This window comes from Zosterops lateralis, assembly GCF_965231275.1.
Source record: "Zosterops lateralis genome assembly, chromosome: 8".
NCBI lineage: Eukaryota > Metazoa > Chordata > Aves > Passeriformes > Zosteropidae > Zosterops > Zosterops lateralis.
Genome location: NC_139768.1, coordinates 25,936,026 through 25,959,788, shown reverse-complemented (window position 1 = coordinate 25,959,788; position 23,763 = coordinate 25,936,026). Strand labels below are relative to the sequence as shown.

The 23,763-nt window shown below is 44.2% G+C and overlaps 1 protein-coding gene across 3 annotated transcripts in view; it reads right to left on the bottom strand.

Moving 5' to 3' along the window:
• DOCK1 (dedicator of cytokinesis 1) overlaps nt 1-23,763 on the bottom strand; it is a 265,225-nt gene that overhangs the window by 195,401 nt on the left and 46,061 nt on the right. For all 3 annotated transcript variants that reach the window (XM_083866350.1, XM_083866352.1, XM_083866351.1), the window contains exons 16-23: nt 22,794-22,866; nt 20,695-20,798; nt 20,108-20,291; nt 14,846-14,943; nt 11,400-11,489; nt 10,947-11,047; nt 8,842-8,976; nt 5,311-5,419 (exon numbers count right to left, since the gene is read on the bottom strand). In XM_083866350.1, the coding sequence (XP_083722476.1) occupies nt 5,311-5,419; nt 8,842-8,976; nt 10,947-11,047; nt 11,400-11,489; nt 14,846-14,943; nt 20,108-20,291; nt 20,695-20,798; nt 22,794-22,866 (894 nt within the window). The remainder of the gene's footprint in view (nt 1-5,310; nt 5,420-8,841; nt 8,977-10,946; nt 11,048-11,399; nt 11,490-14,845; nt 14,944-20,107; nt 20,292-20,694; nt 20,799-22,793; nt 22,867-23,763) is intronic.

Sequence of the window (23,763 nt, the reverse complement as noted above, 5' to 3'; positions counted from 1 at the left end):
CCTGTTGGAAAAGCCCTGCAGATTAACACAGTGTCTCATTTTCTTCTCAAGCACTTTATATTTCCCTGCCTTCATTTAAATACTTTTCTGCGCCTTTAGCAATAAAAGCTGAATGATAAAGTACAGAGTGGACACTGAGAAATGTGTTACAAGTGACCAGAATTATTAAGAACCCACAGGCACAGGAGAATTCACATTAAAAAACTATCTCATCTTCCACCCCAGCTCTCTGTGGCCACACTCAGGATGATTTTATACACACAAAGAGCTCACAACTTCCTTAATTCAGATCATTCTGAGCTCCCAGCCATCCTAAATAAAATCAGAGCAGCAAATATCAGAGGGGCTCCACTGCAGGAGGAGCTTCTCTGCCTCCCAAGAGCTGCAGGAATCCCTGACTAAGGAATATCTGCATTTTTATCCACACTTGAAACATCACTCTCAGGCTCCAGCTGAGCTCCTGCTTCAGCAGGAGAAGGTTGAGGAAATAATTATCATGCACCAATTAGCAGAAAACAGGAATAAACCCAGGAAGGCTCAGCACACTTGTAACCATTAAAAATGCATGCACACACCACCAAATGCTGCTCATCTGATTTCATCAGCTTTAGCCCTCAAAGTCAAATTGGTGCTTGGAAAACAAACTGGAACCTCCCCTTGTCAAGCTGCTGCTGCTGCAGCCCCACTGCCACTCAGCACGAGAGGAGAATTTTTGTTACTCAGAGAACAAACACAGCATGTCAGCCCACATCACTGCCTGGATTTCCCTCTCCAGCTTGGAAAACCCCACACCTTTCAAAAAATCTGGAAAAGGCAGCCCTGAAATGTCTGTCTCCACTGCAGACAACACCGAAACACCCAAAAAATCCCTAAAAATATAATTTAAATAATTTTAAGAAACTCTCGCAACTTCTGTGTTGTTTTGAACATTGTAAATTTACCAGTTCACCTTCCCAAATTCAAACCTCCAGGCCTGATTATAGCCTGGGGTGAAAGTGGGTTTTAGCTGTTCTTGCACCTCAACATTTTAATTCCAACACATCTGAGTACATAAAAGGCAAAAGAAATGAGGTATAAGCACCAGCAGGGTGCTGTAGGAGGTTTAAGTTCTAGTAAAGCCTTGCTCAAACCACTTTCCAAGACTACATGGAATTTTTACCTATTTATTGCAAAAATACATAGCCGAAGTAGCACCAGTCAATTTAAAATTAAATTTAAAAAATTAAAATTAAAATTTAAAAATAACTTGTTAATGTTTATATATATATATCTCCTATAAATTCTCCCCTACCCAAGACTTTTTAAATATCTATAATCCCAAAAGAGGTACAAATTCCAAACTTCTTTTTGTGCTCTACAACCTTAAATCCTTGAACAATTCTGAGAAAACTTTTTCCCCCCACATAAGTACCCACAGCCTTGAAAAATACAAATTAAAAAAAAAAAAAAAAAGAAAAAAAAGAAGCAGCAATTTAAATGCAAAATATTAAACAACTGAAGACCTACAGTCAACAGCAGCTCATCAGCTTCCATGAGGACATAAATATTTGAATAGATAAAGAGGAATTCTTGCTAAGAAGACCTGACTGCAGTCTTTCATTCTGTGTCAGCTTGAAGGCTACTCCCCCAGCAGACAGGAAAAAAAATTCCAGCATCTCCAGCCCAAAAAGTTGGGAACATCTCAGAGAAAATTTCCAGTGGCAGTTCTGCTCTGTGGTGATAAACTACAAAGGGAGATTCCAGTTTTTGCAGAGAAATGGAAACACTGGGATATGTGAAAGAAGCATCTGCCTCGTTTAATGTAAAGCACCTTAATTTTCTGTGTAGGTCTTTGCAACTTCTTATCTCTCTCCAAACACACTTTGTCTACACTTATTTAGCTTCCCCAATATTTATAAAAATCAGCGAAAAAAGCCTAAAACTGCTCCAGCAAGATCTGCTGATCTTCCTGCACACCACCTGGGGACCTACCATGTTAAAATCATTGGTTTTCCACAAAACTTCAGCAAAGTATCCAACAGAACCAGAATTCCAGCCTGGTTTGGACTGGGAGAGAACCAAAGATGATCTTTTTCCACCCTTGCCTTGGGCAGGGACACCTCCCACTGTCCCAGGCTGCTCCAAGCCCCAATGTCCAACCTGGCCTTGGGCACTGCCAGGGATCCAGGGGCAGCCACAGCTGCTCTGGGAATTCTATCCCAGCCCCTCCCCACCCTCCCAGGGAGGAATTCCTTCCCAATATCTCATCTAACCCTGCCCTCTGGCAGTGGAAGCCATTCCCTGTGTCCTGTCCCTCCATGCCTTGTCCCCAGTCCCTCTCCACTCTCCTGGAGCCCCTTCAGGCCCTGGAAGACGCTCTGAGCTCTTCCTGGATCCTTCCCTTCTCCAGGTGAGCCCCTCCAGCTCTCCCAGCCTGGCTCCAGAGGGGCTCCATCCTTTTTTTTCACTCCAGCCTTTGAAGCCTCTCCTTGTCCTCAGACTCCCTCCCAGTGCCCTCCCCCGGTGTGCCCAGCCCACACTCTGCACCCAGCAGTGCCCACAGGAGATCTCAGCTGTGCTTTCTGGGCTCCCTTCCCCTCCTGCCTCTCCCAGCACATCCCTGGAGCTGAGCTCTGTCCCTCTGCTGCCCTGGCTGCCATCACAACCTCCTGCAACAACAAACTTCAGAAAAGATAAAAAAATTCCTTTACTTCCCTTTCCCTCCCCTCCTAAGGACATCAGCAAGTGCCTGTCCTTTCTACAAAGCCCAGGGTGTGGGCCTGATATTTCTGGGTCTGAGAGGATTTAGCCTGCTGGCAGCTGCTAACTTTCCCAAGAAAAAATTCTCAAGAAAGCTTCTTCTCAAAACAATCTTAGCAAACAACTCTCCTTCCTCAAAACAATCTCTCTCCAGGTGGTGTTCTGCTGTTTCTCCAGTTTAACCAACAGAATTAGAGAGGTGTCACTCATATTCATCAACCATGTTAAGTCTGTATCAAAACAACCTATAAAAAGTACTAAAAATTAAACAACAAAGCCCTTTTTCTATGCTCTTTGCCTTCTGAAATATTTAAAGTCTCTCATCTTTCTCTCCTGTCCTACAACGACACCAAGAGCGGAGGAAATCAGTGTTTCACCAGCTGGGAAGGTGCAGCATTCCCAACCCTTTAACCCCTTCCTGAGCTTTGGAACCAGCACAGCACCCACAGCCTGCACAAAGTGGCTGTTCCAAGGCTCTGTGACAGCGAGGTGAAAGCCCTGTCACCCCTGCTCACCCCCAGTCCCCTGCTGATGGCCCTGAGGAGCTGCCACTGATGGCTCCAAGGTGCCAGCTCCACGTGGGGCACCAATAATTCACTCCTCCTCACTGCAGTGCCTCACACCTGCTCACATTGCAGCCCTCCAGCTCTGGGAGGTCCAGAGACTGAGGTACAACTCAGTCACTGCTGGAGATGCTGAATGAGGCCCCTAATGCCACCCTCACAGTGTCACTGACACCTCCCAGCACTCCTGCAACTCTGCCAGGCAGGATGCAAAGAATCCACTCACTCTTCTCTGAGAACTCCCACATTTATCCACCCATTCCATAGTTTTGTTCTCTGTACACACATTTCTCACACTGCAGAGCTCCAGTGGACACCTGAGCATCATAAAAGCAATTTCCCAAGCTGCAAAAAGCCAATAGTAACAATTACGTGTTCTAAGAGCTCAGTAATTAGAGTCCAGAGGAGATGAAAGCAATAAATAATGAATGAAAGGTTGTCAAGGCTTCTGTAAAGGCATCCTCAAGCACACTTAACCCCACAGTGGCTCATCCCTCAGAGCTTCATCTGCCACCCCACAAACACACACAGCAGCTGTGCCTCTCCAAGCCTGCAGAGCTCTGAACCTGAACCACTGCTGGTGGCATCTCTCCAGTCCTTGCCAGGAAGTTTTCCTTTCTGCATCTCAGGTGAACACAACCCAATCAAATTTTAGCCTTTTTTTTTTTTTTTTTTTTTTTTTTTTTTATTTCCCCCTCTCTGAGGTATAAATTGTCAAAGAAAGAAGCTCATGTTCATCTGCCTTCCTGCAGCAGGAGTCTGAGGGAAAGAAAAATCCCATTCCACTCCTGCAATCTGCAAACTCTCTATTTGTAAAAGCCCTGACAGCACAATCTGAGCCACTGCCTCCAACTGCCCATTTCCATTCAGGACAGATGCTTTGGCAGTGAAATGGAAATAAAGCTTTCCTGAAATGTGTAATATCCCTATTTTGTTATCAGATGATCCAGTCTGGGCCTCTCTGCCTAAAATACTCCTCCCCAGCTGCTTTATCCCCACAATCTCTTTTTGCTGTGTGCTCAGCATGACATCAGGAGCTCAGCTATGAAGGACTAGGGGCTTTCACTCAGGACTTTTCCTGCTGGACTCCTCCAGGAACTTCTCCCACAGGCATAGGGATCTCCCACTGTCTGTCTTTGCAACCACCTGAGCAGAAAGAGTCCAACTGTCCCCAAATCTCAGCCCCTGGACCATCTCTCAACTGATTCAGCAGGGCTGGGTCAGGGGTTTCATCTTTTTTATCAACTCGAGTTGGAAGCACAAGGAGAAATATTAGGTGCAACTTATCCAACACACATTTAGAGCACAGTCTCTGTAGTTTTCCATGATGAAAAAGATCCACTAACTTCTGTACCCAGCCTCCTCTGGACACTGAAATCTACCAGTCCTGTAATTCAGAGCTTTTCTCTTTGATAACGGCACCATTTGAGGGCACAGACCCTCCCCAGCTGCATGAGGCAACATCACCAAAAGCAGATGCTGTTTTATAAAGGGACACAAGAAAAGGTCTAAGGGATGAAAGATGGAGCTTCCAGTCTCACTCACTACTAAATTTCTTTTTAAAATATGTACTAGGGCTTAAGATCCTATATTGAAGTTCCTGAACAGCCTCAGATATAAATAAATGCATTAAAATATGAGGATTTTACTGTCAACAGCATCTTAAATATAATGCCTTGAAAACACCTGAACTTTAAGTTATACAAGTTTAAAAAGCCAGATATCACTGAATCCAAATTAAGTTCTCTTTTGAAAATCAAAATGAGGTTTTTGAAGCAATTAAAGGTTGGACTCAATGATCTTAGATGTCTCTTCCAATTTCAACCATTCTAGGATTCCATAAATGTTCAAAGAAAGTTCTTTACAGTCACAAACCCCTCAGCAGAAGCACCAAGAATTAACCTTTTTTGAAGTAAAATCAGCTTTTAAGCACAAACACAAGCAAATACTTCACTGGCTGCTTTGCTGTGGTTTAGGATGCAAAACTGGAGATGTGGAAAGCACCAACCTTTACTATGACAGTCTGGTCAGAGTTGCTGCTCATCATCTCATTGATGGATTTAAAGAGCTGCAGCAGAGACTCCCTGAAGTCTGCTTCTCCTTTGTTTTCATACAGCCTGAAAAAGAATTAGGTTTCATCAGCACAAACCACAGTGGAAATACTGTTCTAAAAAATCTGATGGTTTTTTTGGACAGTCAAATGACAGATGGCCATTTGTTGTCTCACATTTTTTCAAGAATTTTTACAACTTTCTTCACTGAATCAAGAGCTTTCTTCCACAAAATAAAAAAACCTCAAGACAAGACAGACTGGCCAGGCTGGGCCAGCAGGAGGAAGATATTTTTATTGTGAAGCTGTCTGTGTGAAATGCCACATGCAGCAATGCTGCTCCAGTCTCTGGTGACTCCCTGAACTGTGCCCCAGTTCCCTGGGACAGCCTCTCCACCCTGCAGATGCCTGGCAGGACCCTTGGCAGGCAGCTCTGTGCTGATGAAGCCACAAAGCAGCCAGACAACCTGCCAGCAATAATTAAAATCCACCAGTGGCCTCAGGTGAGTGACCTGAAACTCTGGGGAAAAAAGAAACAAAGAACCCATCCACCCTCTTTTTGCTAAAAAGATACTTTTTTTTTTTTTTTTTTTTTTTTTTTTTTTTTTTTTTTTTTTTTTTTTCCTGTGGGAAGGAAGCACTGAGGTTAAATTTTGTTTCCACACTAATTTCAGGCTCAGTTTCCCATGAAGTCAGCACAGCTGACACAGAGGAGTGACTCAGTCCCAGCCCAACTCCAGGAGCAAAGTCCCTGTGCCTTCAGGCAGATTCCTCAGAGTTAAGCTGCCCACTGGGATCCCTCTCTCTCTCTCAGATGTTTTCAGGGGGAGTAAAAAAAACTGCACAGAAGCACCTGAGCAACACCAGAGGCCAAAAATATGCAGCCAAGGTGAAGAACTTGGGCCACTGGTACAATGAGTGCTCCTGGAATTCTCTGGAGGGGTTTAAATGCAGAACCAGCCCAGCTTTAGGTGTAGGATGGCACAATCCTCACTGGAAAACGATGGGGACACAAACACTGGCTCCACATCATCCTTGGAAACTTCCTCCTCCTTGGGCAGCACATGGGACTCACCTACACCAGGGGTGTTCAGACTTAACATGACCAAAAAACGGATCTGGAATCCAGATTAAATCTAACCAGGGGGAGTCAGAAACATCACATGGGGCCAGGCTGGACAGGGCTGGGAGCAGCCTGGGACAGTGGGAGGTGTCCTTGCCATGGCAGTGCTGGAATGAGATGAGTTTAAGGTCCCTTCCCACTCAAAACATTCCAGGACTCCTTCCCCCTGTTAAACCCCATCTTTACCCACTCAACTCCCACCGCCTCCAAAAGCTTGATCCAACAACAACTGGGCTGCCAAAGCCCTCCCTGGTCCCCCTGGCTCTGATCCCCCTCTGATCTGGCACCAAGACCCATCAGAGCAGCTCCCAGCAAGAGTTCAACTCCCTTTTACTTTCCTCCATTTTCTCCTGCAATTAAACCCACTAGGAAGGTCTTGGATGTAAGTCTGCAGCTCAGAAAGAGAATTTCATCCAGAAATTTGCTATGCACAATCCTTGTACAATTTGTTAATGTTCCAAGACCACAGAATCATGGAATGGTTTATGTGGGAAGGAATTTTAAATCCCGTCAAGTGCCACTCCTACCATGGGCAGGGACACTTTCCACTACCTCAGGCTGCTCCAACCTGGCCTTGGGCACTGCCAGGGATCCAGGGGCAGCCACAGCTTCTCTGGGCACCCTGTGCCACGGCCTGCCCACCCTCCCATCCAGAATTCCTTCTCAAAATCCCATCTAAAGCTACATCATGATGGATCACACACTGCAGCTGGAAACGGGCTTTTTTTTGGGATAAACACAGAGTTCAGGATGTTCCTGCTGCTTTACACTGAAGTTAATGTGTAGCATTTTTAATGCTGTGCTCATGAACCTTTGGAAGCCCCAGATATGAAAAAAGTTTATTTTAACCTGGACACAGAGTAGATAAATACTACAGGAAAAAAAAAATCCCAAACCACTAAATTGTGTTATTTTGCTGTGCACACTTCTACTCCCCTTTTAGGCCAAAACAGGGGGTTATGTAGGATAAAAAACTTGTTAAGTTCCCATTTCCATAATGGATTTCAGTGTCCCCCTGAACAGATTAGAGAGGTGAAACTTATACCAACAGAAAGAGTAACTGAACTTGACAGCCCAATAAATCAAAGTGCTTCAGACAAAAAGCTCTGCCTTTCAAAAAGGAAGTTATAATGAAAACAAACAAGTTACTCACAAATGTGTTCCTACTGTCAGTTAATAACATCTATTTATTTAATATATCTGATAAAGCAGAAAATCTCTGCAGCTGTGAGAAAACAAGGTTTACACCAGGCTGGTCCTTCCAGCACTGCCTGGAGGATTTTAGAACTGTAGTAAATACACCACAAGCACTGGGATCATTACTGAGGAAATCAAATAAAGATATTTCTAAAGGTCACTTGTAATATTTTGCCTTTATCAACCTTTGCTGTAGTGAACAAACAGATGTGCCACCATGCTTTAAGTAGATGAACTTCCATGGATTTACCCAGAACTCAACTGCTAAAATGCTCCATCCATCCACTGAGCCCACCACCCTCTTCCTGAAGTTAAAAATAAACCATATTTTGGAATAAAAGGTTCAGCTTGCTGCTTGTGATTCCTCAGCAGAGCAGCAGCAATGACTCCAAACCCTGCCACGCTCCTGCATTTTAATCACTCCAAATCCCACCCCCCGGGCAGGGCTTCAGTCCTGCAGCTGAACAAATCACAGCCTCCTTCTGCCTTCAGCAATTTTGCTGATTAATCCCTTGGCATGGGAGAGTTGGGGTTTCCCAACACTGAAGGACTGTGAATTTGTGCTTCCCACAAGGAAATCCCACAGCCAGTCCTGGAGGGTCACATTGTCTGTAAATCCAATTTTTTTCTCCTATTTTCAAGTGATTTGTAGGGCCTGCTCCAGCCCCAGTGACATCCAGTATTTTATGAATCTCACAGCAGGGCTCCTCCAGAAATAAATTCCAAGCCCTAAATTAGAGAAAAGGGTGGTGGAGATGGTAACTGAAGAGCTCTACATAAATCCCTTGTAATAAGGTTGTTACCACTGCTAACAAGCAGTAAAAGGACTCAATCTAAGCGAAGATCTCATCAGCTTGCTTTATAACATCTTGTGTATAAAATACAATACAGGAACAGAAGTTTTCCCCAAATAGTGCCAAGCTTTAATTGTTCAGAGACCTAAACTATCATCATTTTACCAATTCACTGCTACTGAAAAAATTCAGATCTCTGAATATGAATTCCCTATTCTCTGAATAGGGAAAACCCTTCTCCTGAAATAACTTCTCACAGTTTCAGGTATTTCTAAAGGAATGCAATATTAAGCTATTTTAACTGCTGGTCTGTAAAATTTTGGCAGTTTTGCGGCATTATTGGCAACGGGAGGTTTGAGCAGTGCCTGTACTCACTGGTTGAACAATATCCTGGAGCGGACAATGAACTTGAAAATGTATTCCAAGGCTTTCATGGCTTTGAAGAGCTGGTCAGTGATCCCACACTTCTCAGCATTGTCCACGTAGGTTTTCAAAACCTTGGTCAGTTTTCTGTTTAAATACAAAACACCCACATACAAGTTACAGGTATTCCCACAGAAGTTTCATTTTGAAAAGTTTAAAGAAAAATTATGTGCCCACAGAGCTACAAACTCATTCTTCAACCAACAAACTCACTGCAGTTTTGTTTTGCTTATAAGTAGCTGTAACTTATTCTAGAGAAAAAATGAAAAGTCACAGACCACAACCTCATTTAACACACAAGCAATACAACAAATCTCAGTAAGGCTCATTTTCTGCTGGATGTTCAGATGGATATTCAGATTCAGGCTCTGAGAAAGACGCACTACTGATAATAATCAGAATAATAAAAATAATTAAATTAAATACAAGCACACTGTTAGAATTAACATAAAGTGTGAGTTTGTTCATTCAACAAGGCTTCCCCTTTACAAAGCTCCCCTGTGGATTTTGGGCTGAAATTTGTAAAATTTATTTCTCAAAGTATACACCACCAGCTGGAAATTCTCTTCTTCCCCATTTTAAAGCTGATCAAACTCGAAAGTGAAACAATTTTCAAAATAATCCCATTTCAGCTTCCTCCCTTCCAATGAATATAAATCAGGGCTTTAATGCAAGCACAAGCAATTCCATTTTAAATCATCCCAGCTCCAGAGCACCATCCAACATCCCCACTCCAAGTAAACAAGCTCCATGTTATTCCCCACTAACAGAAACAGCCCCCAGCTCACAGAGATCCTGCTGCCTGGGGATTTGCTGGAGCAGGAGCAAACTGCCTGAGAATTCCAAGTAACCACTTAAATATTGCCAAGGCCACCTCTCTTTACTCCAGGGCAACAGCTGAAGGTTGGGCTGGATGATCGTGGAGCTCTTTTCCAGGCTGGATGTTCAGGGGAGGGCAGGGATCGGTCACATCCATGGGGACACCTCAAGCCAGAATTCAGCTTTTCCCTGTTTCTGCCTCCCTGCACTTGAGGAAGGGAAGGATCCTCTCCATGCCAAGCATGACAGGAGCACCCTCACCTTTTCCTGAGAAATCCAGGTGAAGCAGGAGGCTCCACACAGAGCTGCAACAGCAGCAGCAACTCAGAGATCAAAATATCAGTGTTGAGGCTGAAGGCTCAAATCTTCTTTGGGAATTAAAGGAGGATTATGAAAAGGTTCTTCCCCCAGAGGGTGCTGGCACTGCCCAGGCTCCCCAGGGAATGGGCACAGCCCTGAGGCTGCCAGAGCTCCAGGAGAGTTTAGACAAAGCTCCCAGGGATGCCCAGGGTGAGATTTTGGGGTGTCTGGGCAGGGACAGGAGCTGGACTGGATTATCCCTGTGAGTCCGTTCCAGCTCAGGATATTCTATGATTTTATGATTTTTCACGATTTTTATATCAATATTTTCAAACATTCTCATGTCCCTTGACAGAGACTCTGCACCAGCAAAAGGCACCCCAGGTTTCCTGATTTGGGTTTGCCATCCCCCCAGCACTGCTAAGACATCCAGTAGATATTTTTCCTCCAACACCGAAAACCTAACTCAGCAGCAAAGATTCCAACTGCCAAAAAATACTTAAGACAACAAAAACAATGGGCCTTTGTTTTCCTTCTTTTTTTTGTCCTTCACTGCTTCTTCCCCATACTGACAGTAATGTGGATAATCGAGGGTACAATGTAATTTAATGCACAAAAACCCAGTTTTTGAAGCATCTTAAATAGACATGATTTCCTTCCAATATGAGTGAGAATTGCTTTTGTTTTCCTTACAAAACAACTCCTGAAATTGTCAAATCAGCCTCCTCTTCATTACAGCACAATCAAGACTTCTCCTTGCACAGGACTGAAAGTTTTACCATTTCATCTCAAGAAAGAAACAAAGACTATCCCCAGTCTTCTTCAAGATCCTCACAAGCTCATGAGCACGTTCCTAATTAAGCTACATACACAATTAAATAACATTACCTGGAAAAATCCTCCAAGTCACATTAGGAAAAATAAATTTTCCAACTTACGTGTAGGCCAAGGTAGCACTGAAATGCTTCTTGATGTAGGTCTCCAAGACAGGGTTGAAATGCTGAAATTTTCTGTCAGCAATCAACCCAATGATAAATACCTGAAAAAAACCAGCATAACTAGTGTGCAGTTCTCAAAAAAAAAAAAAATCTTTAATTTTTGTTCATGCCTCTTTTTCCTCAGAGAAGACCCATTACTGACATTAAAATTTTTATTCTGCTTCTGTCCTAAATTCTGCAGTCAATCCATTAAAATGACTGGATTTGAGTGCTTCCTTATTTTCTAGGAGGATGACACAATATAATCCAACTCCCTCTGGATCTGAACCTTTAAATATAACCTTTGAATTAAATAATAACTCTCAACTCATATATTTTCTTTTAATAAACTTCATTCTATCATTTATTCCCCATTATTAGGTTCATTTCAGACCTTCCTCACTGCAAACTCACCAAAGCATCAAACACCAAAGTGTCAAAGGTCTCACTCTCTGAGTTCTCCATCATGATGTTAAAAAGGGCATCCAGTGTATCTTGAAGAAACTATAAAGAAACAACACAGCTCATCATGTTTTTCAGAGGAAACTGAAATTTAGATTCCACACAGGTTTCTATAGATATTTTTGCTCAAGTAAAAGCATTTTAAAAGTTAGCCACAAAACAGAAAACTCAACACTTTTCTTTTCAGCAAATGATTTTTAGTCAGGTTGATAATCTATACGCACATTATCACTCCAACAGAAAAAAATGAAGCCAGAAATCACACTTGGCACACCTGGACAAGGACTTCAATCTACAACAGTGTTCCAACAACAAGAATTTCCAAACTGCAAATTCACCACACGGTCACCAGGCCCATGCATTGCTGAAAACTTGGGTGTTCCAGAGCACAAACCACACAAGCAACTGAGTCTCATGCCAGGAAAAGTGGGAGCTGAGGCACGGAAGGCACTCAGAACATCCCTGCTCAGATCCACAATCCCAGGTGGGATCACTCATGCAGGCCTGGGAACAGAGCGCCCCAACTGCTGCCCCAGCCCCAAACCTACACAGGAAGGTCTGAATTCCTCCCTGCCTGGGCAACATGAGAGGAAAAGCAGTGCCAGGGGCTGCCAGTCAAACACAGGGATAAAAGCTTCCTAAATTCCAGTTGTTCTTCCCAGGGACAGCCAGGACTCCATGCACTGCCAGAGATACTCATCAGTTCTGCTGCAATGGGATTGTGTCTGAGCAGCTCCTTCCTCCAGCTGGCACAGACACACAGGGGCTCCTCCAGGGCACAGCCAGGCTGGATCACAGCTCAGTTGGGGTTGAGAAAAAAAGGGGTTAAATGTGGATGGTTCCAGCACATCTGTCTCAAATCATCCCAGAATGGTTTGGGTTGGGAGGGACCTTAAATCCCACCCAGTTCCACCCCCTGCCATGGGCAGGGATACCTTCCACTGTCCCAGGTGGATCCAAGCCCCGTCCAGCCCAGCCTTGGGCACTGCCAGAGATCCAGGGGCAGCTACAGCTGCTCTGGGCACCTGTGCCAGGGCCTCACCGCCCTCACAGGGAAGTAAAATGAAAAAAAAAAATTGCCTTTAGGATGAGACAGGGTGTTAATTGGGGAAGAACACCTCAACAAGCAGAGAGGAACCGATCCTGAGATTCCACATACTGTGAGAGGGATGGAAAACCAGCCTGACTCCCACCTTCCTCCTTTAAAAATGTTTAGCTGTGCAATGAGTCTCCCCTGGCTCCAGCCTGATTCACCTGATCTCCTAAATCTACAGTCAAATGTCAGGAATTAACCCTCATTCACAGCTGAATGTCAAACTCCTTAAACCAAGTGAACACAGAGTCACAGTTTGTGCTCCTGAGGATGAAAAAACAGAAAAGCCAGAACTCTTGCAGCTGATCTTAGCCCAGTCCTGGGGAAGAGCCAGCTCATAATTCCACTACAGGGGCAAAAGAAAAACATCACCTTCTCACAGCCTTACTCATTCCATTAAAGAAGATGTGCAAATAAAGCACATTAAAGGCTGGACTTGATGTTCTAAAGGTTGAACTCGGTGATCTCAGAGGTCTTTTCCAACCTAAATGGTTCTGTAATTCTAAATGATTCTGCGGCTGCTGCCAGCTGGCAGGGAGGGAAGTGCAAAGCACAGCTCTGAGCCTTGACAGGAGAAGTTTCTCTCTTGGTCTGAGGAGAAGTTGCACCCTTGGGTGCCACACACGGAGTCCTGTGGAAGCCAAAGGATGGTTGGGAAGCTGCTCAAGCCTTGATTTCACATTCAGGCACCTCAGCCTGACTTTCATTAGCAGAGTTCAGGTTTTAAATCTGCTCACCAGGACTTGGTGGAGCAAGCAGGAAGAGCACAGCAGAGCTGCTGCTGCTGCTGCGTGAAGGGGCAGGACATTTCTCAGGTAGCATGAATAATTCCTACACTATTAGTTTATATTCTCATACTCCACAGACTCTGCACAAATGGAGCCAGAGCCTCTGGGGAAGGGAGATAACATTTAGAGCTTCCACACACTCTGAGAACACACACAAAATGGGTATCTGGGCTCATCTCCACTCAAATAAATGAATACCAGTAGACCCAGGCCTTTTACTGGGAGTTTTAAAAACAGGCAATGGCTTAACAGAAAATATGAATGTGTTTTATCACATCAATACTTTTTTTAAAGATCTCCAGACTGCACTGGGTATCGTAGCTAAAAACACAAAGGGCAAAGAAAGCTGGAAGGACAGAAAGGAACAGTCACAAACCAGACTCTGCAACAGAGCAGGCTCCACAAAGATGGAGCACTGCTGCAACAGATGGAGAATGTAAACACTGGCCCTCTGAAAAAAGGATAAAACTGGTGGTGGAAGCAATATGAAACATCCCTCTTGTGCTCTCTGCATGGCTCCAGTTGTGCTCAGGGAGGAGGGAATCTCACTGAGTCTTGAGCCAGCTGCAGAACTGACTCCAAAACTCCTTTTACTCAAAGCCCATTTGTGCATCCTGAGGAAATCCCTGATCCCCACCCAGCAGGGATGTGCCACAGCACTCTGGGATGTCACATTTGGAGAGGAGGGGGAATTCCAAGTGACAGAGCCATGGCAGGAGCCACTACCACTGGCCAGATTCTGCTTTCAAATGCCCCAGGACAAAACCACAGAAAGCAGAACCTTCCCAAAACACAAATCTGTGGGACCCCACATTCCCCACCCTCCAAGGATGACAAAAATCAGCATTCCCAAGTGCTTGCAGTCACTTCAAGCTGAGGCTTCATTGTGCTTCTATTAACCAACTAAAGAAATCCCCTGAAGTAAGGAAACAACTCTCCAGGGTCACCTGTCCCCAAGTACATCTTTTGACACTCTTTTGGATTTGATTTATTACAACACCTTCAATAAAGTCCCAGCCTCCTCTTTTGCACAGCTAAATCTGTCTTTATGTAGCTCTCTGCAATCACTCAGTGGCCTTGGCAAATGTAAATAACTTGGCTCAGCTAAGTGTTTCCAGAAGTATTTTTTTTGAAAGAAAACAACAGCAGCACGCACTAGGATTGCATTCCACATCCATAGATTAAAAAATATATTTAATATCCCCATGTAAGACTTCTTAGATGGTCTGATCTTACAAGGAAAACACCTTTTCTTCATGTATCTATATATAAAAATTCACCAAAGTGCTAGGATAAAACAAGCTAATTTACAAAAATGTGCATTTTATGTGTGTTTTATCAGTAACATCTGAAGTGCTCTTGGAGGGCAGGGAGAGGAGCATCAGCACCCTGAAGTCTGAGATTCCTGGTTGCACTTTAATGTGTAAGTGCAGTGAGGTTGAGGGGGAGAGTGTGGGGAGCCAAATAAAAAAAAGACACCTCAAAATCTGGGATTTTTACAGACATTGACTCCTTACCTTGACCACTTCACCACCATCAACTTTCATCAGCTGCTTCAAGTTCTGGTGCAACAGGCTCGTGTTGGATCTCCACTTCAGCAGCCCCAAGAGATCAACTAGGAATAAAAAAACCCCAGCAATTATTTCATGCAAGGCTATTTCCCTTTCCTCAAGCTCCATCACCATAAGCAGGACACAAAGTTTTATTTCCTTACTTCAGCCTTTTTCCCTGGACAACAACGAATTTCTGGTTCCCTCTGACACTGCAGAAACCTCGGACAATCCTTCTACCCTTGACAGAACTCTAAGAGCTTTCAGAAAAGCAGCCAGCTTTTGAAATATCAGCAGGAAAATCTAGGCCAAAGAAGCCTGGTCCCTGGGATTTTAATTTGCTGTACACAACAGTTGTGTGTTTAGAAAAAGATGCCAAAATGAAATTAGTCAGCCACCAACACAGTCATATCTACAGGGCAGTGACTCTCCCAGCATTAATGTTTCCAGCTTCTTTGCTCTCACTGCATAAACTGAAGAGAAAATAAAGCACAATGAAGCACAAAGAAGTGCAAACTAAATGAGAGTGGGGGAAAGCTGGGTGATGAATATCTCCAGTGCCCACAATGCTCTCAAGGGATGAAGCCTCAGGGCACAGCCCAGATCATGCAAATGGTCTCATCCCCAAATCTTGCATCCTGAAGATGGTGTCATCCAGCATTCCCTGATAAATAAGGGAATGCAAGCAAGCCAGGTCTCTCCATCAGTCAGTCATTGCAAAGCTTCCTTCAGGGAAAACTCCTGGGGAGGAGCCTTCAGTGGGGTTCCCCTGCAGAGCAGCAGCTCCCTGGTAGATCCCAAGGCCAGCACTGGAACCCAGCATTGCACACAGACCCCAAACCCCACACTCCTCCTGCCTCAGGGGAAAATTCTTCCCCAAGAAAAGTCAGTTCACAGCACAAAACAAAACGAAACTCACAGCAACTTCTGCTCAGGAGAAACCTTCAATAAAAAACTGAACTTGATTATCTTAAAGGTCTTCTCCAACTTAAATGATTTTATGACTAATTTAGAGACTCACTACCTTCACTTTGGCCCCTGGCCCACTATTGCACCTTACCCACCTCCCCATATAATTCATACTATGTGAATTCTGCCCAAAATAACTCAAAACAGGCACTTTCTCCCAACAAATACCCCCTCGCCTCTTTGCTGTTCAGACTTTCAAAGCGACCACCACAACATTTACTAAGGCATGAATCTGCAGTGTTTATTCTGGAAATTATCTGCAGAGACTCAAAGCAGCTGCTATGCTTTTCTCAAAAAGCTTTCATTCTTAGTAATAAATGACATTACTTCTAGTGGAAGAACCACAGCACTCCTTGGAAAGATTCCCCTCTGAGCAGGACTCAAACCAAGCCTTCTCATCATCTCTTTGTGAGGAGAAATCAAGAGAGTTTAACTACATTAAAGCTTTGAAAGACTTGAATCCAAGTCCTCCACTCCTTTTAATACATCCTACAAGAAGTCTACAGCCTGAACCCAAAGTCTTAGAAACTCAGTATTAACAAAAAAAAAAAATTGCTTCTGGAAGCGAAGCAAAGATGCCTCCATGAGTTATCCAAAGTGTTTCATGGATATATTTATATCAGCTTTCCACCCCTGAATTTGGCTGCAGTCTGACTTCTAACAAGGCATCAGCTTGACAGAAGAAATGATCTGAACAAAAGCCAGCCCACAGACGAGCTCTGAACAGCATCATGGATTGCCCCAAGAAAACAAACCCACGTGGACTCGCAGCGTGATGGCAGAGCAAATGCTAAATGAATATACATTTGTGAGCACAAAATGTCAGGGCAGGCCAACTGAAAGGGAAAAATAACTCACAGGCTACGAAAAAATGGGCACTGGCTGGTAGTGCAAGCATTAATTAACCCCAGCAAAGCACCAGTCAGGCACTTAATCCCACTCTCTTCACAGGGCCGTGTGTAAAATAATGCACTAAAAAGGACAGAAAACAGTATTTTAACCTACAGGACACAGGAATGCTGCAGTCAGCCTAGGTCAAGTGAAATTTGAGGTTAGAAAACATCAGGAGGAAGACAGAATGAGGTTGCCCAGAAAAGCTGTGGCTGCTCCTGGATCCCTGGAATTGTCCAAGGCCAGGTTGGAGCAACATGTGACAGTGGGAGGTGTCCCTGCCACGTCAGGGGGTGGCACTGGATGATCATTAAGGTCACTTCCAACCCAAAGCAGTCTGGGATTCTGTGATTTCCCAATGCAAAGGGCTTAAACACCAAACTGCAAAGTCCTCAACAGCAACTTGGCTTTATTAATGTGATTTATTATTCTATGGACTGCAAAGGAACATTTTCTTTACGGGTATTTAACAAGAGGAAGGAAACACCCCAAGTTCCTGCTTATCTGCTTTCCTTAACTTGTATCTATGCAAAAGCTTCCCTATAGAAACACCCAAACTTTCCCCAAAGCTCAGCCACTAAATTCAGTTAGATAGTATTTCCTCTCTAACTAAATTGCCTCTGTTCTTTGAAATTCTCTGCCTTCTGGACTTTAACATTTGATTTTCCAGTCTGTATGATTTTTATTTTAATTCTGTGCTTACGGCTTCACTTTTTATGCCATTATAGCACTTCCATTTGTCATATGTGTGTGTTGGGTTTTTTTTAATTATCAACTGTGCTAAGTCAAATTCCTCCCAACTGTTCTCCAAAATTCTGATCTCCCTGGTTCCTCCAAGTCCTGACTCCAGTGAAGGAACAGTCACTATTATCCAGAGATTTGAGTCCTTCAGGCAGAACACAGAGAAATTCTTGGAATAAGCCTCAGAGGTGCCCTGGATGCTTCCAACAGCAAATCCACAGGGACAGCACCAGCCAGCTCTCTGCCTATTGATAACTGAACATTTGCCCAGCAAGGCCATTAATCCAATTCCAGTTCTGTTCCCTTCACCCTGACAACAAAAGGACATCCTGGAAATCTGGGAAGAGGCACCAGGAGGATTTACTTCCACAGGCACTGAGGGTTTTTTCTCCTCCTCTTTGTCTTACATCACCAATCTCCCTCAAAATCAACTGCAAAGTCCAGGAAAAGGATAGGGAATGTCCTGCTTTAATAAATTCTGCTCAAATCACTAAGAACTGCTCAAGTGTTAACTAAGTAGACACTTCACACCATCACTCTCTCTCAAAGTCTCAGCAGTGGCCAAGTTTGCTATTTTGAAAACTTTTCCATGCTAAAGAGATTGATTACTGATAGAAAAGCAACATTAAAAACTCACAGTTCATAGAGAACTGAAATTGAGGGAGTGTTCAAATAGCTCAGACACAAAAAAGTCTCAGCACCATCAAACACCAAGCAGAAAAGGCCAGATGACTTATGCACATACTTTCGGAATTACTAAAAATAAGTCTCAAAGCCAGTTCTAAGATAGTTATGGAGGGCAAAAGAAAGAACTAATATAGGTAACCAAAAGGAGAAAAATCTGCTTTGGCTCAACATTTTTGCAAGTGGGAGTAATAATGGATTTTTATTTACTTGGTTTAACAAAAGTTAAAGAAAGAATATTAACCAACTATTTTACAAAACTTAAAATCAGCTTCAGAAATCACCATCTGAAAAGCACTGCCAAGTTTTAGATGAAAACTGATACTTGAGGGAGGAATTTAATGATGATTTTTTTGTTTTGTTTCTTTTCCGCTCAACGAGACATGGTGATCTTGCTTAATAATGTCACAGTACTTTGAAGAGAGAGAAAAGACTTTGGCAACTCTGAGGAAAAGTTTCCCAGACAACATAATTAACAACAGCATTAAATAAAGATCAGGCCTTCAAAGCAAACAATATGTAAATTAAGCACCAAACAATGCTCAGGCTTAATTTTAATAGCAGTTCTGTGAAAGCCACATCAATATATTGATCACTGGGAAATACTTTTAACTGCTAACGAGCACTAGGGAAGGCTGAAGGGAAAAACAGCAGAGATTTTCCAACAAAAAGCAGTTTAATTCCAGATGTTGGCTCCTGCTCTCCCAAGCCCCAGCCCCACTGTGCTGCTGCTGAGCTGTGATCCTATCTCTGCTGGGAAATCCTACAAGCACATCCCAGTTATTTTGCTGAACTCCCTGCCAGGCTCCAAGGCTGCCAGACTGCAGTGGATCCGATGTGCTCTGCATGTGAAACACCCGGGATGAGGCTGGAAACGCCACTGGAAAACACCGCAGTCAACTCTGGCCACTGGAACAGGGACATCCCCCTGGCCAGAGGGGACTCATGACTGTGGCAGTGTCATCGTGATTCCCAGCACCTCCCCTCCTCATCCAGCTCCCCACAGACCATCCTGAGTCACAGCAGCTCCCTGGAATGACTCACTCCCCATGGAATGACCCTCCCACACTCCCCACTCACTGCTGGTGCAGCCAGGAGAACAAGGGATCGCTCCATGGCAACCGAGCGCAGGAATTACACACAGGGCACAGGCTGCAAAGCTCAAAGATTTGCTTTGGTGGCTGCCACCAGCTTGCCACAGCCTTGGGATGCACTCGGCCAGCTGACAAAACAGCAAAAAGGCACAGAATGCAAGGCTTCCAAGGAACACACCAAGCCAAGGCCACTCCTGGGAAGGTGTGGGAACATGAGAGTGACCCTCAGGCAATACGTCCTCCCCTAACATCCCTTCTGTACACCAGGAGAGAACATCAGAGCTCTCCTCAGCCCTGAGATATGGATATTGCACCTTGAAATAACATAAACCAGCTTGTCTGGGAGCAGAACCCTGATATTACCTACTCCTGAAAGCAAACTCATCCCCTTCCTCAGTGCTGTTTTTCAATGAAAAGTAAAATGCCACAGAGCCTGTCAGTGCACTTCAGGGGAAGAGTCTCAACTGTGAGGGAAACAACATCCCTGGTTCCATTTAACTTGGGAGTCTTCTGGTTTTTCAGAGACATCGACTGCTCTGGAGCAAAACACCAACTGCTCTGGAGCTGTTTTTCAATGAAAAGTAAAATGTCAGTGCACTTCAGGGGAAGAGTCTCAACTGTATGGGAAATAATATCCCTGGTTCCACTTAACTTGGGATTCTTCTGTTTTTTCAGAGACATCAACTGCTCTGGAGCAAAACAGAGAAAAGTCTGGGTGGTTCACACACTCACCCACACAACCTAATCCAGCAAACAGCCAGCAGCCAGTCCCATGGAATGGGGCTGGAGAAGGCAGCAAGTCAGCACCCAGATCCCAACCTAACTGTGAGCAGCAGCTCTGGGAACTCACCATTCTGGGTCAGTTTTGTTGAACAGACCAGAGTGGAAATCTGGAAAGAGTCTTTGCTGATGGTGCAGCTCCCAAGGTTCTGCATGCTCTTGCCTGTTGCTGAGTGTCCCTTTTCCTCCAGCTCGATTTTCGTGGATGGCAGACTGAGATAGGTCGAGGCATCCTCCAGCTTCTTGGCTTCTGCCTACAGGGATGTTTGAAACACAGCAAGAGAAAATATCCACTCAAAATCTCGGTAATAAGAGAATTTTAACATTTATCCTGGATTTTCTTAGGTTTGGAGCTATCAAATGCATCTTTAACAACTAATTTAGCACTAATCTGTCTACATCAGAGCCAAAAAGGGATTATTTAAAAGGCTACAGAATTCATTTTTCCCAATACATATAAAACTCAACAAATGTCTTTGAAATTAAAACATATTAAAGGTTCAACACCCAATCCCCCATATAAACCAACTGCTCAGGATTTGCTGCTCAGTTTGATTTAATGGAAGAGTTCAACACACATTTTCCAATGTAATTCTGGAACAGAATTCCCCACAAGTCAGTCAGTGGAGTTTCCCTGCTGGGAAGTCAAAATTCTACCTTGTAAACGATAAGGTCATGCTCTCCATCTCTCAGAGTTGTCCCATCATATCTCATGAGCTTCACAAATGCCAGAGCAAATATTTTCTCAGATTTATCTTTGGCTGTTACAAAAAAAAAAAAAGACAAATCATCACAATGACTTCTACAGTCAGGACACCTAAATCACATAAACATGGACAACCTGTCGGTGAGTGACCACAGCAAAGATTCTCATGGAAATTAAGTGTACAAAAAACTGGGGAAGTCTTCTAAAAGCAAGACAGAACCAAAAAAAAAAAAAAAAAAGAAAAAAAGAAAACCAAATGAACGCACCACCAGTAACCAGATGCTTCATATTTCCATATTCTGTCTGTTCCTTTTTGAAAAGCTTTATAAAGGCAAATTTTAAAAACAAAACAGAAATGTGATGCATTGAGAGAGCCCAGGTTTTTAGAAGAATGGCAGTGTTTGGGAGCTGGAATAAAGATTAAACACCAGCACTGAGGATCTCATCAGAGCACAGAGCCCTGAGGACACACATTTGGAGGGGGAACATTAGAAGCAAAACAGAAACTGGGTCCATAATTGCAGATGAAGTGCCTCAGTTTTTTGAAAGCTGACCCATTCTGCAGCCAAGGAACTAGAAAATGCATTCAGCTTGTTCTTGCTCGAATCTGCTGGCAAAAGTTTAATAAAACAAAGCAACAGTTGAAGGAGGGATCACAAAGGAAGCTGAGAAGTAAAGCCAGAAGCAAAGTGCCATCACCTTGAGACAGCCCAAGGAGCCTGGAGAAAGCCCTGAAAGGGGCTTTTTTAATATTTAGGGGTGACCTCTTTTAAATATTTGTGGCCAACGTAAATATTTGAGTCATCAAGAACATTTCTGACTCTTAATAATTTGTAGCACACAATCATAATTCTGATAATAACAGCACTGATTTTTGGAACATTGCTTTCCTTAAGAAGTATCATTCTTTATATTATTTTATTACTTTTCTGGATCCTAAAGTCTTCAATTACTGATGCTAAGCCAACTGTAAACATTCACGTTCCCATTTGTTGAAGATCTTTACTACTCCCTACCTCTAAGCTACAGAATACCACAGCCCTCTGAGTTACTAATAGAAAGTTTTACTCCATTAGTAACCCAGTAAAAAATTCCATTTATTCCTTTTAGAGAAAAAAAACGGGTATGGAGGGAAAAACTCAATCAGGACAGGTAAGAGTGACAAAGATGTAAATGGAAAAAGGAGCTGAGATATAACAAAGTAAAACATCACAAATTTAATCCTGCACTAAAAGCAATGGCAATATCAATTCTGGACTGGGAATGTGGGAATGCCATCCCTGCTCCAGGTGACTGGTAGCAGGCACTGGCAGGATTCCCAAGAGAAGCTGAGTGTCCTGGCTTCAGTGCAAGATGTATTCCCATCTGTTGAAACCTGCTGGGGAGGTGTTTTATTCTTTATCTCTTCTATGACCCATTCCTCATGGCTCGGGGGGAGGGGATGGGTGTCTTCTGTTACTGGGCAGCTGTTAAACCAGCTGGGGCAGTGTTCTGTTCTTTATCCCTTCCAGGACCCATCCTCCCTCCAGGGGATCTCTGCTGTCCATGGGCCATCCAGGCTCACTGCAGGGCTGAGACAATTCCATCATCCCATGGGGAGATGCTCCACCCAGGGGGAGGAGCCCAGCATTCCCACCTGGATCAAACCTGGCATTGAGAACAGCAGCACAGCCTGTTTGCACTGGATTCCCAGAAGAACACCAGACCCATCTCAGCACCACTGGAGCCTTCTACAGGATCATCTCTGCTCCAAGAGAACCACATCTGTCACTGCAGGAGGACTTGACTGGGCTGACACCAACACCCTGAACAACAGGGGGTCAGGTTGTGTTCTGACTCTGTCACTGGTTTTTTGTACTGCTGCATTTTCAGTTTAATTTTCCTAATAAAGAACTGTTATTCCTATTCCCATATCTTTGCCTGAGAGCCCCTTAATTTCAAAATCATAATAATTCAGAGGGAGGGGGGTTACATTCTCCATTCCAAGGGAAGCTCTGGCTGTCCCCTGGCAGACACCTGTCTTTCCAAACCCAGGCCCTGAGTTACTCACAGTCCTGGGAGGAGCGGTGGCGGAAGGTGAACCTCAGGTGGCTGCGGTTCACGTCCTCGATGGGGATCGCCACCTGGCACCAGGGGAGAGGAAGGAGATGGTCAGGGCAGCACCTTCAGCCTCCCCAAACCCACCCCCAGCACCCAGACATCCCCCAGCATTTCCAAATGATCAGTGAGTGACACTCCCAGCAGCACATCCATCCTCAGCAGTCCCCTTCTGTCTGTGGGCACAACGAGGGCACCTTTGGAGGGAAAATTCTGGTGTGGGGAGCAGCTCTTGGAAGCCTCTTTCAAGACCTCAGGTCAAATACAGTGTTTTCTTGGGGGTCAGTGCCTGTCAGCACAGAAAGTCTGAAATTCTCAGTGCCCAAGGTTCCAACATGCCCCTACTGCTGCAGAGACTGAATGGATTCCAGAAAGCCACCATCAGCCTCCAAACTTGGCAGTGGAAAGGTTATTACCCAGCAAAATGAGCAGGCTTAAAGCACAACCAGCTCCCCAAAGAGGGATGAGTCCAACACAAGGGGAGAGGAAGGAAATGTTCAGTGCAGCACCTTCAGCCTCTCCTAACCCCATCCAGACATCTTCCAGCAGTGCTCTGAAGGAGTGACAATCCCAGCAGCATATCCATCCTCTGCCATTCCCCAATAGCCCTTTTCTGTCTATGAACACAAAAAGGGCACCTTTGGAGGGAAAATTCTGGTGTGGAGAGTAGCTGCAAGGCCCTTGTGAGCACACAGCCCCTGCTCACAGACAGACTGCATGGATTCCAGAATCAGCCTCCTCTGCAATTTCCAAACTTGGCAGTGGAGAGGTTATTACCCCAGCAAAATGTGCAGGCTTAAAGCACAGCCAGCTCCCCAAACAGTGATGAGTCCAACTCTATGGCAAATATGTTTTAGCTTTAATATCCTGCTCTCCTCTTGGTCAGCGTCATGGAAATAGAGCAAACCATTCCTGAAGAGATG